The 19,754-nt window shown below is 46.2% G+C and overlaps 1 protein-coding gene across 5 annotated transcripts in view; it reads right to left on the bottom strand.

Moving 5' to 3' along the window:
* LOC139277658 (double-strand-break repair protein rad21 homolog) overlaps nucleotides 1-10,614 on the bottom strand; it is a 100,158-nt gene extending 89,544 nt beyond the window's left edge. The window contains exons 1-3 of one of the 5 annotated variants that reach the window (XM_070896418.1): nucleotides 10,510-10,614; nucleotides 8,010-8,219; nucleotides 2,598-2,780 (exon numbers count right to left, since the gene is read on the bottom strand). In XM_070896418.1, the coding sequence (XP_070752519.1) occupies nucleotides 2,598-2,741 (144 nt within the window). In that variant the 5' untranslated portion in view covers nucleotides 2,742-2,780; nucleotides 8,010-8,219; nucleotides 10,510-10,614. Of the gene's footprint in view, nucleotides 1-2,597; nucleotides 2,781-7,888; nucleotides 8,220-10,479 lie in introns of all 5 variants that reach the window. The other 4 variants (XM_070896417.1, XM_070896420.1, XM_070896421.1 and 1 more) reach the window with 4 other exon arrangements.
* Between the last annotated feature and the right edge of the window lie 9,140 nt (nucleotides 10,615-19,754).

Here is a 19,754-nt window from a genome sequence, read left to right on the forward strand (position 1 = left end):
GGGAGCTTTCATCTGATCCTTTAACATGACTTATGCTCTTCCCCAAAAAGCTACTCCCAGCAGCAGCTCTGACTGGCCTTGTTGGGTTACACATTGTTGCACGGGTGAATCTAACAAACGTCAATCAATAGACAACAATCTAATTTCTCATTACGGTCTCCTTTTGCCTTGCACCATCACCCCTTTTGTCTCTCAATCTCTTCTACCTTCCACCCTATCAGACCTTTCCATTTGTTCTTTCCTCCCCTCCCCCTTTCCCTGCTCCTATACTTGCTTAAAAACCTGTTACATCTCTAACTTTTTCCAGTTCAGACGAAGGGTCATCGACCTGAAATGTTAGCTCTGTTTCTCTCTCCACAGATGCTGCCTGACCTGCTAAGTATTTCCAGCATTTTCTGTTTTTATTTCAGATTCCAGCGTCCGCAGTATTTTGTTTTTGTATTAGTCTAATTTTCTTGTCTTTAGAGCTTGTTTTTGGTTTAACACTGAACCTTTCTATCATTTCCATAAACTTTATGACAACAGAGTGGTGTATATATGCCAATTAAATTCATGCACTGATTTTCACCTTCCATTAACTAATTGCGCCACAGTACATGATTAACAAGTGAAGAGGGTTTTTAAAAAATGCGCTAAAGGAGATAGTGGATTTTAACCCACCAATTTGATCGTGTTGTAACAATTCTAAAGAGCTATTTCAGCACAAGCAAAATCCTTTCTTTTTTGCCAATGTCTATTATTAGCACATATATTTTATCCAGACATTGACACAGGTCAGAAACATTCACGTCATATATAAACATTCATATAATTGAAGTAAATATACAGGATGTACTGTATATTCCATTGGATATTTGATAACCTGTAGTGATGTTAAATGCCTAAAAGGCAATCAATTTTCAAATGCAATTTAGTCCTGTATGGGAGTCAAGAAAATGTGTATCTTATCTAGCCATTGGGCAATATTATAATCCACATATTAATTTAGGAAACTGCTAAACACTTTGTAATATTGCAAAGAGGAACTCTGTACCAGACAAGGATCCAGTCTCTCCTCTGCAGCATTGTCAACTTCAGGTGGGCACAGACACTGTCTCATCTGGACATTACAGAAAGCCATCTTCTCCCAACATCCTGTGATCCTGATTGACAGCAGTTCTGGGAGGAAAGGACTCTTTCGAGGCTATATTCAAGACTGAGATAGACAGATTCTTGAGCTATAGGGGAGTCAAAGGTTATGGAGAGCGGGCAGGAAAGTGGAATTGAGGCCAAGATCAGATCAACCATGATCTTATTGAATGGTGGAGCAGGCTCGAGGGCCCGTATGGCTGACTCCTGCTCTTATTTCTTATGTTCTTATGGGAGGATGTGCTGAGCCACAATCCAGTGGTCAGAGCTGGAAGACACTAACATGATTCAGATACATCCGTTACCAAACAGAATACAGCCAACAAGGCAAGGAAAACATCAGGGACTGGATTTTCGGCTTTGATGATTTTGGAGCGGTAATGGCGGCGGGGCAGTAAAATTTGCGCCCGGGAATAGTTTGTGCCTCAATCATCAAAATTGGGCAGCTGGGCCCTGCGTCTGGCGCTAAGGGAGGCGTTGCACACCTCTCTTGGGTGTTAGCATGGGAAAATTCCGAGTTAAAGAGCTGGGCTGGGAGCACTCTGAGAGATGCCTGAGGTGGGAGGGGAGAAACCTGAAAAAAACTCACAAAACATTCCGAATACATAGCCCATGCCACAACATAAATCGCAAAAACAATGAAAAGAAAAAACACTTACCTTACTTACTTACCTAGGTTGGACCACCCAATTTCCCAGGCGTTCACTGCGGGGTGTGCTGGAGTCGAAAAGCGCGCCGGTGTCACAACCAGGGGCGTTGCACACCGGCGCAGCTCTTATGGGTGGCACTGCTCCACGCCACACACAGATCCAGCCCCGAAAACCCCCGTGGGGCGCTGGAGGCTGACCGCCTGCCCAGAAGACCTCACTGCCGGCGCTCCGGGGCAAAAAACGGAGCATAAAGGATCGGAATATCAGCCCCCAGGGGTTTGACATTGAGACAGTATACTCAAATGCACAAGGAATGGATTTCTATTTCAACAGTGACTTGCAAAATACAACTGAGTATATATCACTGCAGTTTTTTTAGAATGCGACAGTGAGTTTACAAAAACATTATTAAGTGGTGAAAACATCACACAAGAAAACTGAACAATGAAAATAATTTTAACATGAATATTTACTGATGTTTACATTTAGTATCATCTTTAGTAGCAGGTTATTGTGTAAACATTCTACTCAGTTTTGAACAGAAAATAAAATACAAACTCTAATTAGGAGATGTGAAAATAGGCTAAACCAACAACGAAGAATGAGCATCTCCAACCTCTAACTCAGCTAAGGACCTTTCCAAAGAGCAAGCATTTTGAAATGCCAAAGGCTTTGAATTGTAGAGTAAATCACTAATTTGTGAACTAATAGCTTAAAGTTCAACTACAATTACATTCAGAGTACAAAGCAATTTGATACTGTATTTTATATAGTAATACTTCAGCACTAGCTCATTTATTGCATATTCAGTTACTTTACCTTGGGTGAAATAATGGTTTCAACAGTAATCTCCAGGTTGCACTCAAAAACATGGGCTTTTGTTAGTTTTTTGTCCCAATGGGCGGCAAGCCAAATCTTAGCGAGTGGTCCACGCTTACTCAAAAATAAGGAAGCATAAAACATTGCTGCAGTGGCTACACCTGCCACAAGCTAGAGAAAATGCTGATGAGGGAAAAAAGTGTAGTGAAACATTACCGAATAATTAGTAACAATACAGTTATGTATAAGAACCCTAAGTGCACATATCACAAGAATGGCCTTTTCATTTCCTGTTTATCATTGAGATGCACGTTATATAAACTGTTAGGGTTTTGACTTTAAGCAGAGCTGCAATATATTTGTCATTCTATTCTAAATTTTTCCCAGAAATGTTTAGAACTCCCCAGTTTGTCATTCTGATGGTTTGGTGCATGGAATTTGATCAGTTTTGCCAGTACAGTTGCTGGTTATTCAGAGTAAATATTTGCCAGAGTTTTATCGCTTCTGCCAGCCACAGCCATCAGTGTTCACTGATCGCAAGCTATTTATCTCTGTGACACAGCTATTACTCAAACAACAGAACTGTGCTGCAGTTACTTATACTTGCAACTTTAATATGGATTGTGAACAAATGGAGTGAGTATCAAAGTATGATATTAAACAATAGAGGCTACAGATAGGGTTTCAGTTTGATAGTCTTGTAAATCTAAATATTATTTTTATTTGGGAGAAAATAACTGTTTATTTTTCTCTTTGATTGTGCAACCAAAATATAAACACAAAGATGTCAGTAAACACAAGAATGTTTTCTCCATAATAGTTAATCATACTCTTACCTGCCTCTCAGAAAAAAGACACAATTAAAAGAATGGCTGTATGTTTTGTTGTTTTTCTATTGTATTCAACAGTAACTTTCAAAAAGGAATTGGATAAATACTTGAAGGGGAGAAAATTGCAGAGCTATGGGGAAAGAGCAGGGGAGTGGGACTAACTGGATCGCTCTTTCAAAGAGCCGGTACATGCACGTTGGGTCGAATTGACTCCTATGATGTAATATTCTGATTCTATACTGAACGCATAAAAGTATGCTTAGAATTGGGATTAGTGATAAATATTAGAAAGATTTATCCTCTTGGGAGTTTTAGTAGGGTTTATCACTTCCCCTACAGAACATGAAATAAATTGAGGAAGACCCATAACAATGCAAGTTGTGCATGGGCTGTTGGAAAAAGCAGGTCCCATGGGCTCAATGCCGTTTTCATTCCATACATCACAAAGAATTTAACATTGGGAAACAGGCCATTCGGCCCAACCAGGCCATGTTGTTTATCCTTCACGTGAGCAGCAGTCTGAATCCGATGTGCCTGCTTTTTCACAAATCTCTTTATCCTTCTGTCTTTCAACCACCTATCTAAAACTTCTCTTAAATGTTGACATGTTCCCTGCTTCAATCACTAACTCCAAGGTACATTCCACAGCCTGACAACCTTCTATATAAAAATGTTTCTCCTACTCTCAAATCTTTTACCAATAGTCCCTTTCTAAACCCTTCGACCACTGGAAACGGTCTGTTTCTATCAACTCAGCTCCATGTTTTCATAATTTTAAACATTTCCATCAAATGACACATAATCTCCTCTATTCTAATGAGAACAGCCTCAATTTTTCAAGTCTTTAAAGTCTCAACATCCTTCTGATAGTGTGGAACCCTAAAGTGCACACTGTGCTCCTACTGTGATCTTACTAAGGTTTTATATAGATTCACAATTACATCTTAACTTCTATAAGCTATATCTCTTGCAATAAACCCCAGCATTCCATTAGTTTTTTTATGGCCTTATCTACTCGAGGTCCTGCTTTTAATGTGTTGTGAACCTAACGCCCCCTCAATCCCTCTGCTCTTCTATATCACTCAACCTTACCCCATTCAAAGAATTATTACTTTTTTTTTAATACCGAAATGTACCAACTGAAAGTGACTGACATTGAACTCCATCTGCCAAATTTTGGACTCTACACCCTCTAGCCCTATAGCCAATGAATTGATGTACATAGTAAACAGAAGCAGTTACAAAACAGAGTCCTCTGAGACCACTACACACTTCGAACCACAAACTGCCCTTAATTATTTCTGTTTCCTCCTTTCTAAGCAGTTTTTAATCCAATTTGCTGGCATTCCCCTATGTGTATACCCCTTAATCTCTTCCAATAGTTTTGTGTGTGTTACCTTGTCAAAGGCTTTCTGAAAATTTGTGTACAATACATTCTGTAATTGCACAACGTACACTTTCAGCCAGATTTTGCTGAAAAAAATAACGGCATCTGAATGACATACACCTTTATTAATGCGCAAATCAGCCAGCAACTTGTAACATGAATTGTGAATTTCTCCAGTGTGGTAAAATATTTATATTTTTTTTAATAAAAATTAGTTATATATTTGAGAATAAGGCCAATTAAGAACTTATCCTGAAATATTTCTTTAAAAAGTGATTTTTCTGTAAATTTGATAAATAATATTGAATGGCATTTGGGCAGAAGAGTTACCAGTCAGAGTTAGCTTCACCTCCACACTTTGGCGTTGAATCCAATCCAGATTGATGGGATGAAAGCTTCGTTTCTGGTTAAGTGTAAGAATCTGAAGCAAAATAAGTTTGGGCAAGTTCCTAGTTGACGCAAATCTACAGCACTATGGGCTCAAGTTTCAGCCTGAGTTGCTCCTATTTTATTAGAGCAACTAGTTTAGAATGGAGCATCTTAGAAATTGCAATTCTCGGCATTTAGTTTGCTCCAGTTCTAGTAAGTTAGAATAGTCCCATTTTAGAACAGATTTTTTTTCCAAAAGGGGGCGTGTCCAGCCACGTACGCCCGTTTTGCAAGTTTAGGCAGCGAAAACTTACTCCAAACTAACTTAGAATGGAGTAAGTGTAGATTTTTGTACGCTTGGAAAAACCTTGCCTACACTTATAAATCAGGCATAGGGAACAAGAGATGGGGGGGGGGGGGGGGAGGGAGAAGGGGGTTTACAAACATTAAACACTTCACTTTTACAAATAAAGAGCCATCATCAATAATAAATGATAAATAAATCAATAAATCAACCAATAAATCAATCCCCAAAAAATTAAAAAATCAATCAATAAATAAAAAATTAAGTTTCTACTCACCGACTGCAGCACCAGGAGCCCTCCAACAGCGTGCTGGGACGGCCCCCCCAGTGTCTCTCTCTCTGCCTCTGTCAGTGTCTCTCTCTCTCTGTTTCTGACAGCGAGGGGTAGGGAGAGGAGGGGGGTGGGGGGGGAAGGAGGGTGGGTGGGGGGGAAGGAGAGGGGGTGGGGAGGGGAGAGGAGAGAGAGGGACTGAAGGGGGGGGGAACTGAACGGGGGGCTGAACGGGCCCCGCCGCCGCCGCTGGGCTCCCACGGACCTCTCGCTGGGGGCGGGCCCTGCCCAAAGTACTCCGTGGGAGCCCGGCGTCGTCGTCGGTGGGGCCCACCCGCCCGGCCTCTCGCTGGGGGTGGGCCCCGTCGACAAGGTAAGATGTGTCAGGCCACTCAGCCCGGGCTAGGGGTGACATCCCTTCGACCTGGGATAGGGTCGTCGCCCGGAGACAGGAAGCACTGGGAGGGCCAGGAGCAGTGAGAAAGAGTTTGTAGCTGAGGGAAGATATCTCTGTAAGGTGGGAGCTTTTAGTGTACATTTGAAGCTGTCAACTCAATAGCTGATTCAATGGCCACTGAACTCCCGCCTCAGCATGACAGACGTGGTCCACGACCAGCGTGAACCCCATGGGCGAGCATCAGGGAAAGGTGCATAGAGGCAGGTTCACAGCCGGGTTCCAACTTGCTGGGGGAGAAAAAACACTTTCCCACCCGACCCGCCACTGATCGTGCCCACTGATCCCCTGGAAAATCCAGCCCCAAGGACTCCCTGGTCCAATTATCCTCCTGGCTCTAACCCCGCTTCACTTGAACATTTGGTCTTCACTCCCCATCCACAATACCATGGGAGATTGATTGATATATATATATATATATAATATATATATTATATATTATATATATATAAAAAAATACATTTACATGCACTTCCTATCTACAAAGCCTTTGCTCTAGTTGTCATGGTTTTGTAACAATCGCGTGTTAACTTTCCTCCCCCCAATATATAAATATAAATAATGGAAGTGCAATTGTAAATTTGTCACACTATAACTGAATCTTCCCATCAGTGGCGGCACTATGGTGCCTTAGTTTTGCACCTCCCAGCACCTCAGTCTGCTCATATGCTCCAACCAACTCTATTTCCCAAATTACTGTATGTTGATATTTAACTGTAAATAATATAAAATAAAATTATATTAAAGAACAGACTGTATGACTTTTAAAAGGGTCCAGTTTACACCTGCATGCCTTGTTCCAATTAATCCCCACCCTCAAATATCGTTTCACCTGAAGGCAACAGTTAATCTTGACTTTCTGTGTACAACGCAACAGGAGATTGAGTAATACCACTTTATTGATCTGTTATACCAGTCAATCACCCGTGATATTGCATATGGTGAGTTGAGATTAAGGATACTATTCAGGTCCAGCAGGGGTAGAGGGTGTGAGGGGTAACAGGACCAAGGCAGGGGTAGGGGAGGAGGGAGCATCGGGAAGTGAGGGTAGAGGGGGTGAAGAGAAACAGTGTGCACAGAAGAGAAAGGAGGCGGGAGGAAGGGTAGGGGACAGAGAGGGTGAAGGCTGAATGTTGTACCATTAAATCAGACCTAGTGTCATGATATTCTGACACTTTTGATACACCTGGAGTCATTTTGGGTATTTTAAAATGCCTAATCAGGCTTCTAAACTTACTGATATACTAAACTAAACTGATATACTTTCTGTTACTTTTGTAACAAGCCTGCAAATACTAGGTGACTCTGTCGTATCTCCAAATTGCATCTCCCAAGTCCATTTCCCTTGGGGCTGGTGCAACTAAATATTTTATAATTTTAAGTAATACTTATTGGCTTGTTTTTTTGCCCATTTATGCTTTACCTAATTTCATTTTGAAAATCTCCCTCACTCCCAATTCTTTCCCCTTATTTATTTGATTTGCTTGCCATTGGCCTGGGTAATACACCCGCCTCTCTTCTTCTGGTTCTTGATTTTTTTTTGACAACTTAGCCTCACCATAGATTCCAAATTCCGGCGCCCAAAACATAATTTCTTTTATTGTTATTGGCTTGGGCCATTCCTCCTCTCACATCTCTAAATTTCCTGCCATCTTCCAGAAGGAATTAATACTTACAGTGCAGTTGTTTACAGCCTCTGGCCTGCCTCCCCTCCCAGGACCCACCTCCTCCAGAAGGTATCTTTGTTGTTGTAGCTTCTATTATTCACAACCATCACCTGGAAAGAACAGACATTACCTCTGCAAGGAGAATGGAAGAAACACCACCTCAGGCCAGTGCTCTGTGAAGTCATAGGCCAGATCAAAAGACTGTAAAGGCCACTTCAGGGTTGTGGAGCTCAGGTTGGGGCAACACAAGAGATAGCTAAAGGCATCTGGAAGGGAAGCATCGAGCAACAGCCACGTTAGCAGGCCTCAGACGGGTGCGGTGGACAGCAGGGCCAACTACCTTGGAAATGGAACGAGGAGAATTCATTGGTGAGTAAATATAGTAGTACGTTCGATAGTGTGACAGAATAAGCAGGTTGGAAATAGCATGACAAGAGACTAAACAGGAAGTGCATACAAACACAAGACTTTTGCGATATTATATATGTATATATATACACACACACATTTAATCACATAAAAAATATTATTAAGTATTTGAGAATGTGATCAAGTTGATAGCACTGGAGCAGAAGGTTGTGACTTTAAGCCCCATATTAGAACTTAAGCGTATAACCTAGGCTGCCACTCAACACCAACAACTTGTATTTATCTAGCGCCTTTAACGTAATAAAATGTCCCAAGGTACTTCACAGAAGCGTTATAAAACAAATTTTGACACCGAGCCACACAGGAGGTATTAGAGCAGATGATCAAAGGTTTGGTCAAAGAGGTGGGTTTTAAGGAGCATCTTAAAGGAGAACAAGGTCAAGATGTAGGGCGGAAATTCCAGAGCTTTGGCTCTTGCAGCTGATGGCACGACCACCAATGGTGGGGTGATTCAAATCAGGGCTACACAAGAGGCCATGTTTTGAGGAGGGCAGATATCTCAGAGGGTTGTGGGGCTCGAGATTACAGAGATAGGGAGGGGGCGTGGCCATGGAGGGATTTGAAAACAAGAATGAGAATTTTAAAATCGAGGTGTAGCTTAACCTGGAGCAGTACTGATGGGAGTGCTGCATTGTTACAGGTGCCATCTGTTCGATGAGATGTTAAACAGTAACTGTCTGCCTATTCTGATGTATTGTTAAAGATCCCACGGCATGTGAAGAACTACAGGCCTCAAACAACATCACCAAAAAAACATTCACATCAAAAGTTGTTGAGATGTCATTAGTGTAAAATGGCTTTTATATTTATCAACATAACAGTCACTGCATTTCAAAAGTATTTTTTTGTGTGAAGCATTGAGGTTTTGATGTGGTAATATGCCATATCCATATAAGCATTATATGTAAGCACTGAAGAAAATTATCTTATCAAGGGAATTCAGATGAAACCTTCAATTACATGTTTTTGTAATCTTAGCTATTACGATTTAATGGACAGCCTTGCACCATTCTCGGTATATAACTTTTGTAGCTTGTCTCCAATTTAATATAATGGGATGGTGATTCAAAAATTACTGTTGTAGCTGCATTAGCTGGTCACTGATGTTACACTAGTGAGCTGTACATTCATATTTATTATGAAATCCCACTTGCAGTCTGTGGATGCAGTGCCAGAGATTTTCCGCTTTAAAAACTAGTAACTAAGGTTGGAGTAACATTGCACGTAGTGGGAACTCGCCTCAGAGCGAGAGGAACACTTGGGTGGGAAGGGGTCTCGTATCTTATGGCTTTAGCGTGCGCAGCAGTACTGATCCGGAGTTGTTGCCGGCACTTTTGCGTCAATGCACACCCAAAACAACTTTGCACCAATGCAAAAGTGTCAGCAAAACTTGCACGCCAAGAGGAGGATCGTGCACCCAGAGAGTCCCGGGCAGTGACACTGTTACCCCAAGATCTCCAGGTAGCAGAAATGCATCCGAGAGTGGGCAGGCAGCCGCACAGAATCAGAGAAATGTATGGCACAGAAAGAGGCAGATGTCGGCAGAAAATGAGCTATCCAGCCCAATCCCACTTTCCAGCACGAGGTCCGTAACCCTGTAGGTTGGGGCACTTCAAGTGCATATTTAAGTACTTTTTTAAAAAAATACGACGAGGGTTTCTGCCTCGACCACCCTTCCAGACCTGACATATGTGGGCTTTGTGCCATCACCTTATTCAGTTCTGAGCGATAGTGATGGCCAATAATGGAGCATGATTAGCCTACTCCTGCTCCTAATTCTTATGTTCTTATTCTACAAGGGAGAGGCAATGTCCAAATGAAAGATTGCATGCCACCAGGGTTCCATCCCGGTTTGCGAATTTGGATCAATACGGCAGCGAGATGTCCTGCGATGGGCCTCAATGCTGCACCTGGGAAGCGCATTTCCGATGAAGGGAGCGGCACCGACCCGGGTGTTCTCCGGGGAAAGGTGCCACTCAGACCCCGCATTTGCACCCATTCCCCTCGGCACGCCTGCAATGCTCGATGTGCAATGGGGGGGACGCCGGCTTCATTCGCCGCGTCCCCCTCCTCAGTTAGAGAGGGGAAACGTCGCGCCTTTTGTGGGGACAAGAGCTCGCCTTCCCGTTACTCGGACCGGAAAAGGGGCAGCAGCGGTGGATTTTACTCACGGAGCGGCTGCCGCGGTGGATTTTACTCACGGAGCGGCTGCCGCGGTGGATTTTACGCAGGGTGCGCTGGCTCCGGCCTCTCCAATCCCCGCCGATCTTCCACACGACAGCGCGCCAAAAGCAGCGCGCTCTGAGCTCGCGAGACTGCGGGGGGCGGTTGGAGCAGAGCGCGAGGCAGCCCGCCAAAACCCCAGCCCCTCCCCAAACCCTGTCCCCAAAATCCAGCTCCTCCACCCCAACCAACCCTCCCCAAAACCCAGCTCCTCCACCCCAACAACCCTCCCCAAACCCTGTCCCCAAAACCCAGCTCCTCCACCCCAACCAACCCTCCCCAAACCATGCCCCCAAAATCCAGCTCCCCCCCCCCAACCCAAACAACCCTCCCCAAACCCTGTCCCCAAAACCCAGCTCCTCCCCCTCAACCCAAACAACCCTCCCCAAACCCTGTCCCCAAAACCCAGCTCCTCCACCCCAACCCAAACAACCCTCCCCAAACCCTGTCCCCAAAACCCAGCTCCTCCCCCCCCCAACCCAAACAACCCTCCCCAAACCCTGTCCCCAAAACCCAGCTCCTCCCCCCAACCCAACCAACCCTCCCCAAACCCTGCCCCCAAAATCCAGCTCCTCCCCCCAACCCAAACAACCCTCCCCAAACTCTGCCCCCAAACCCAAACAACCCTCCCCAAACATCCAGCTCCTCCCCCCCCAACCCAAACAACCCTCCCCAAACCCTGTCCCCAAAACCCAGCTCCTCCCCCCAACCCAAACAACCCTCCCCAAACCCTGTCCCCAAAACCCAGCTCCTCCCCCCCCCAACCCAAACAACCCTCCCCAAAACCCAGCTCCTCCCCCAACCCAAACAACCCTCCCCAAACCCTGCCCCCAAAATCCAGCTCCTCCACCCCAACCAACCCTCCCCAAACCCTGTCCCCAAAACCCAGCTCCTCCCCCCCAACCCAAACAACCCTCCCCAAACCCTGCCCCCAAAATCCAGCTCCTCCCCCCAACCCAAACAACCCTCCCCAAACCCTGTCCCCAAAACCCAGCTCCTGCCCCCCAACCCAAACAACCCTCCCCAAACCCTGTCCCCAAAACCCAGCTCCTGCCCCCAACCCAAACAACCCTCCCCAAACCCTGTCCCCAAAACCCAGCTCCTCCCCCCCAACCCAAACAACCCTCCCCAAACCCTGTCCCCAAAACCCAGCTCCTCCCCCCAACCCAAACAACCCTCCCCAAACCCTGTCCCCAAAACCCAGCTCCTCCCCCCCAACCCAAACAACCCTCCCCAAACCCTGCCCCCAAAATCCAGCTCCTCCCCCCCAACCCAAACAACCCTCCCCAAACCATGTCCCCAAAACCCAGCTCCTCCCCCCAACCCAAACAACCCTCCCCAAAACCCCAGCTCCTCCCCCCAACAACCCTCACCAAACCCAACCCCTGACCTCAAGCCAACCACCCCTGCCCCCAAACCCTGTCCCCCAAACAACCCTCACCAAACCCAACCCCTCACCCTAAACCAACCACCCCTGCCCCAAACTCTGTCCCCTAAACACCCCTCACCAAACCCTATCCCCCAAACAACCTTCACCAAACCCAGCCCCTCCCCCCAACCGCCCCCAAACAACCCTCACCAAACTCAGCCCCTCACCCTAAACCAACCACCCCTGCCCCCAAACCCTCTCCTCCCCAAACCCTGTCCCCCAAACAATCCTCACCAAACCCAGTCCCACAACCCTCCTCTCACCAAACCCTGCCCCTCACCCCTCCCCAAAACTCCCTCACCAAACCCAGCCCACCAAAAACCCCAGCCCCATCGCCAACCCAGGCTAAAACCCAACTCCCTCCCCAAACCCTCGCTCATCAAACCCCCCTCACCTCTCTTCAAACATCCCCCAAACCCAGACCCTTTCCCAACCCAGACCAAAACCCTCCCTCACGAAACCAAGCCCGCCAAATGTTTCTCCCCAAACCCAGCTCCTCACCACAAACCAACCACCTCTGCCCCCAAACCCTGTCCACCAAACAACACTCACCAAACCCAGCTCTCACCCTAAACCAACCACCCCTGCCCCCAAACAACCCTCACCAAACTCAGCCTCTCACCCCAAACCAACCACCCCTGCCCCCAAACCCGGTCCCCTAAACAACCCTCACCAAACCCTGTCCCCAAACAACCCTCACCAAACCCAGCCCCTCACCCCAAACTAAATCCCCCCCAAATCCCCATCACCAAACCAAGCCCGCTAAAACCCCAGCCCCTCCCCCAAACCAAAACCTTCCTCACCACTCCCCAACCCCCCCAAACCTTCCCTCACCAAAATCCTCTCACCAAACCCTGCCCCTCACCCCTCCCCAAAACTCCCTCACCAAACCCAGCCCACCAAAAACCCCAGCCCCATCGCCAACCCAGGCTAAAACCCAACTCCCTCCCCAAACCCCCCTCACCTCTCTTCAAACATCCCCCAAACCCAGCCCCTCTCCCAACCCAGACCAAAACCCTCCCTCACCAAACCAAGCCCGCCAAACCCAGCTCCACAAACTCCCCAACCCAAAACCTCCCTCCCCAAACCAGCCTTCCCAGCTGCCAAAACCAGCCCCCTCCCCCCAAACCTCCCCTCGCCAAAAGCAGCTTCCCCTTCCCTCCCCCACCCCCAAATCTCCTGCCAATACAAGCCTCCCCCTCCTGCCAAAATCTCTCCCTTGCCCTTCCACCTCCCCTTCCCCCTCGACCCGTCCCCTCCTTCTCCACCCTCCACCTTCCCCCTCCCGCTAAAATCAGCCTTCCCCCCAAAAAAAAAGTCTTCCATCAAAACCAACCCCTCCACTTCCCCTCCCCTCCCTTCTCTCCAAACCAGCTGTCCTCCTGCTCCCCCAATCCACCCTCCCCTTCTCCCTTACCCTCTTCCCAATCTCACCCACCCTTAGTCCCCAAACACACTCCTCCACCAAACTGTTTTCCCGACTCTGAAATACAATCATAAATGTCACTATTGAGACCTGGCTCCAGTCATGGTTTCCTCAATGTGTGATCCAGGTCTGGCTCACCTCCAGCTGTGTGTGATGGATGCATTTATTCAAAGAGGAAAATTCCACAAAGTAGGTTATTTTTTAATGAATTCTGAGGATTTGATCAGAGATTGTGGTTTTAATTATTGTATGCACAACTGACCAAGCTTATATCAACAGCACTTCCAAGCCCCAGAACTGCTACCACCAAAAAGGACAGGAGAAGCCATGTCATGGGAACACCCATCACCTATAAATTGCCCTTCAAGTCACAAACCATCCTGACTTGGACATATTTTGTCATATCACAAAATGCACACTATTTCCATAAGCAAGAAAGATAGACTAGCATTATTATTGCAACTTTCATGACCACTGGATATCTCAAAATGCTTTACAGCCAATGAAGTACTTTTGAAGTGAAGTCCCTGTTGTAATGTAGGAAATGTAGCAGCCAATTGGTGCACAGCACGCTCCCACAAATGCTATGTTGATTGAGGGATAAAATATTGGCCAGGGCACCGGGGAAACCGGGGAAAACTCTTCTGCTCTTCTTTGAAATAGGGCCATGGGATCTTTTACGTCCACCCGAGAGCAGACAGGGCCTCGGTTTAATGTTGCATCCAAAAGATGCAACTCTGACAGGGAGGTGCTCCCTCAGTACTGCCACGGAGTGCTGGTCTAGATTTTTGTGCTCAAGTCTCTGGAGTGAGACTTGAAGGAAAATATAGGGAATTAATTAGATACTTTGACTGGCTTCATGTTAGTCCTGGCTTGTATGTGTGGCAGTGATAGAGCTTAGTCAAAGAGGAAGGATTTAAGGAGCATCTTATAGGAGGAAAGAGAGATAAAGAGGAGTTTAAGGAGGGAATTCCAGAGCTTAGAGCCTAGGCAACAGAAGGCACGACCACCATTGGTTGAGCGATTATAATCAGGGATGCTAAAGAGGGCATAATTAGAGGAGCTCAGACATCTTTAATGGGAGGGGGGGGGCAGGGGGAGGTTGTGAGGCTGGAGGAGATTACAGAGATAGGGAGAGGCGAGGGCCATGGAGGGATTTGAAAACATGGATGAGAATTTTGAAATCGTGGCGTTGTTTAACTGGGAGCCAATGTAGTTCAGCGAGCACAGGGTGAGGGGTGAGCAGGACTTGGTGCGAGTTAGGACACGGGCAGCAGAGTTTTGGATGACCTCCAGTTTACGTCGGTTGGAATGTGGGAGGCCAGCCAGGGGTGCATTGGATTGGTTAAATCTAGAGATAACAAAGGCAGATACAGATTGAGTTAGATGAAGAGGGGTGGGGGGGAGGGTCATGTGGAGCATAAACACTTGCATAGACCTGTTGGGCCGAATGGCTTGTTTCTGTGCTGTAAATTCGATGTAATTCTATGTATCAGTCATGTAGCATTCTGAAGGTAAGTGAATGCATGTAGCAGTGTGTAGTTCAATGTCTGGCAGTAGCTGTATTGGAAGAAGGACTGTTAATAGATAATGATACAGGTACATTTTCTGTTTTGTTCCAGCAGATTAAACATTCCTGACTTTATTCTACACAGTCATACATTATTGCTGCAAGCTCAGAATGTAAAAGAACAAGATCCCATAGTTTTCATGCCAAGCCAAATACTTAATGGCAACGCCTACACCACACCTGCAATCAAAACTTGTTTAGATTAAGGATAGTACTGAGTATTTGTCATTTGCTATGGCAGCAGTTGTGCAATACAGTGCGCAAGGCTGACTCTGGGGTTCTGGCAGCCCAAATAGGCAATGTTGATAAGCAAATACAGGTTACTATAGTGATGTGTTACTATAGCGACATGTTTATGTATAACCCATGTTTGTTACAGAGGCAGTAAAACCAACCAAGCTTGTAGACATGCAACAGAGAAACAGGATTGTCAGTTAATCAAAACACAAGCAAAAAGGAGCAATTTGGAGTCAGAATGCTTCTTCAAAGAGGCTTTGCCTTGGCAAGAAAATGTGTGAGGAGGGAGATGTTATGCATTTTACCAGCATGTTATGTGTGTGAGAGAGGGATCGGTGATGGTAAGAACTTAAAAAAAAGTCAGAGCAAATAAGACCCTCTCAGTCCCTATACATTATTATGCTTTAACATTGAGATAAAAGTGAGAAGGGATCAGGTGTGGCCATTCATGAGGCGCTGTGGGCCATCAGCAGCAGCAGAATTGTATTCCACCACAATCTGCGCCCTCATGGCCTGGCCTATCCTTTACTCTACCATTACCATCAAGCAAGGGGACCAACCCTGGTTCAATGAGGAATGTAGAAGAGCATGCCATGAGCAACACCAAGCTTACCTAAAAATGGGGTGCCAACAAGGGAAAGCTGCAACACAGGACTACATGCATGTTAAAATGTGGAAGCAGTGTGACAGGGCTATGCGATCCCACAATCAACGGATCAGATCAAAGTCCTGCAGTCCTGCCGCATCCAGTCGTGAATGGTGGTGGACCATTAAACAACTAACGGGAGAACATAAGAACATAAGAAATAGGAGCAGGAATCAGCCATTTGGCCCCTCGAGCCTGCTCCGCCATTTAATAAGACCATGGCTGATCTGATCATGGACTCAGCTCCATTTCCCTGCCCGCTCCCCATAACCCTTTATTCCCTTATGTCTCAAAAATCTGTCTATCTCCGCCTTAAATATATTCAATGACTCAGCCTCCACAGCTCTCTGGGGCAGAGAATTACATAGATTTACAAAGAAGAAATTCCTCCTCATCTCAGTTTTAAATGGGCGGCCCCTTATTCTGAGACTATGTCTCCTAGTTTTAGTTTCCCCTATGAGTGGAAATATTCTCTCTGCTTCCACCTTGTCGAGCCCCCTCATTATCTTATATGTTTTGATAAGATCACCTCTCATTCTTCTGAACGCCAATGAGTATAGGCCCAACCATGGAGGAGGCTCCATGAATATCCCCATCCTCAATGATGGCAGAGCCCAGCACGTGAGTGGAAAAGACAAGGCTGAAGTGCTTACAATGATCTTCAGCCAGAAGTGCCGAGTGGATGACCCATGTTGGCTTCTTCCTGAGGTCCCGACCATCACAGAAGCCAGTCTTCAGCCAATTCGATTCACTCCACGTGATATCAAGAAGCAGTTGAGTGCACTGGATACAGCAAAGGCTCTGGGCCCCGACAACATCCTGGCTGTTGTGCTGAAGACGTGTTACAAAACTAGTCGCGCCTCTAGCCTCTAGCAGGTTAGTGGTTGGGTATTCTGCGGCGTCGCTAGCAAGGCCAACATTTATTGCCCATCCCTAATTTGCACTTGAGTAAGTGGTGGTGAGCCGCCTTCTTGAACTGCTATAGTCCGTGTGATGAAGGAACTCCTGTTAGGGAGGAAGTTCCAGGATTTTGACCCAGCAATGATGAAGGAATGGCAATATATTTCCAAGTCAGGATGGTGTGTAACTTGGAGCAGAACTGGCAGGTGATGGTATTCTCATGCGCCTGCTGCCCTTGTCCTTCTAAATGGTAGGAGTCTCGGGTTTGGGAGGTGTTGCCGAAGAAGCCTTGGTGAGTTGTGAGTTGCTGCAGTGCATCTTGTAGATGGTACACACTGCAACCATGGTGTGCCGGCGGTGGAGGGAGTGAATGTTGAAGGTGCCAATCAAGTGGGTTGCTTTGTCTTGGATGGTGTCGAGCTTCTTGAGTGTTGCTGGAGCTGCACTCATCCAGGCAAGTGGAGAGTATTCCATCACACTCCTGACTTGTGTCTTGTAGATGGTGGAAAGGCTTTGGGGAGTCAGGAGATGAGACACTTGCTGCAGAATACCCAGCCTCTGACTTGCTTTTGTTACCACGGTATTTATGTGGCTGGTCCAGTTAAGTTTCTGGTCAATGGTAATCCCCAGGATGTTGATGGTGGAGGATTCGGCGATGGTAATGCCGTTGAATATCAAGGGGAGGTGGTTAGACTTTCGCTTATTGGAGATGGTCATTGCCTGGCACTTGTGTGTTGCGAATGTTACTTGCCACTTAATCAGCCCAAGCCTGAAAGTTATCCAGGTCTTGCTGCATGCGGGCATGGGCTGCTTCATTTTCTGGGGAGTTGCGAATGGAACTGAACACTGTGCAATCATCAGCGAATTTCCCCACTTCTGACTTTATGATGGCGAGAAGGTAATTGATGAAGCAGTTGGGCCTAGGACACTGCCCTGAGGAACTCCTGCAGTGATATTCTGGGGCTGGGATGATTGACCTCCAACAACCACAACCATCTTCCAGCCAGTGGAGAGTTTTCCTCCTGATTCCCATTGACTTCAATTTTACTATTGATGCTACACTCGGTCCAATGCTGCCTTGATGTCAAGGGCCGTCACTCTCACCTCACCTCTGGAATTCAGCTCGTATCCATGTTTGGACCAAAGCTGTAATGAGGTCTGGTGCTGATTGGTCCTTGCAGAACACAAACTGAGCATCGATGAGCAGGTTATTGGTGAGTAAGTCCCGCTTGATAGCACTGTTGATGACACCTTCCATCACTTTGCTAATGATTGAGAGTAGACTGATGGGGCAGCAATTGACCAGATTGGATTTGTCCTGCTTTTTGTGGACAGGACATACCTGAACAATTTTCCACATTGTCGGGTAGATGCCAGTTTTGTAGCTGTACTGGAACAGCTTAGCTAGAGGTGCGGCTAGTTCTGGAGCACAAGTCTTCAGCACAACAGCCGAGATGTTGTTGGGGCCCATAGTCTTTGCTGTATCCAGTGCGTGCAGCCGTGGAATGAACAGAATTGGCTGAAGACTGGCTTCTGTGATGGTGGGGACCTCAGGAGGAGTCCGATATGGATCATCCACTCGGTACTTCTGGCTGAAGATGGTTGTAAACGCTTCAGCCTTGACTTTTGCACTCATGTGCTGGGATCCAGCATCATTGAGGATGGGGATATTCATGGAGCCTCCTCCTCCCATTAGTTGTTTAATTATCCACCACTATTCACAACTAGATTGGCAGGACTTTTGTGAATGTTGCTGCAATGATTGAATAATGCAGATGTTACGTGCAAGATCTGAGGTGTGGGGAAGTGAGCGTTTCAGTAGTGCTAAGCATAGGTGTTGGCATGAAGTGCCGGCCAGTGATTATAGGAGAGTGAAGGGAAGCAGGCAAGTAGGGAGAGTGTAGGTGGGAGGAGAGAGTGAGTTCCTGGACTTCTTTCAGCAATGCAGCCATGTCCTGGGAGCTAAACTCTTTGCACTCATCTCTTCAGATACCTCCTCCTGTCTTCTGAGGACTTTCTTTTCATTAGGGAATAGTATCTCCATTCTCCTGACCGCCTGGGCTAGAGCCTCCAATTGGAGAACCTGGGTGCCCTATTTGAAGCTCCTGCAGCCAATTTAACCCTTTGTCTGTGGCCACAGTCCACCTCCCCTTTAAGACTAGCTGGTTGCCTTTGTGTGATTAGACACGCAGTCGATAAATAGCTCGGGCTGCACGCCTGGCTCAGTATAATGAGTATATATATCAGTATAATGAGCATCAATTTCACGTGATTCCTGCGACTTTCTGACATAGGCAGGAGTGCCGCTACTGAGTGCTACGATTGAGCTAAACTGACACTTAAGTGGGATGAGCTTTATAAATTATGAGCTTTGAAGTTTATTACTGAAACAAGACACTGTGGAGAGTAATTTTGACTTTGCGCAAGAGTCTACGGGTGAGAGCGAATTGGAAGCCCGTTTTACATCTCTTGAGATTTTTGTATCCTTGGAAATAAAAATCAGTAAAGAAGTAAAACAGGCTGCCGATTCGCTGTCACCCACTTTACACTTGCACAAAGTCTAATTTATCCCCCATGTAACAGGAATAAAGGTACCATGCAAAGTCCCAGTGGAATATGAATATTATAACCTGTGGAATCAGTATTCCAGTATCATAGCACATCCCTAGTGCACTTATTTAGAAAGTGGTGATCTCCCTGTACAATGAATACATATTTGCCTGCTGCTTCCATAAATTTAAATAGAGGCCATATTGGTCTGCTGTAAGTCTTAAACAGTACTTAGAGATCAGCTATTGGGAGATGAGATCTGATATCTAAAACAAATGTAAGGGAAATCATGTTTGACAAATTTGCTGGAGTTCTTTGAGGATGTAACGAGCAGGTTGAATAAGGGGGAACCAGTGGATGTGGTGTATTTGGTTTTCCAGAAGGCATTCGATAAGGTGCCACATAAAAGGTTACTGAACAAGATAAAAGTTCACAGGGTTGGGGGTAATATATTAGCATGGATAG

This window comes from Pristiophorus japonicus, chromosome 12 (assembly GCF_044704955.1).
Source record: "Pristiophorus japonicus isolate sPriJap1 chromosome 12, sPriJap1.hap1, whole genome shotgun sequence".
Lineage (NCBI taxonomy): Eukaryota > Metazoa > Chordata > Chondrichthyes > Pristiophoridae > Pristiophorus > Pristiophorus japonicus.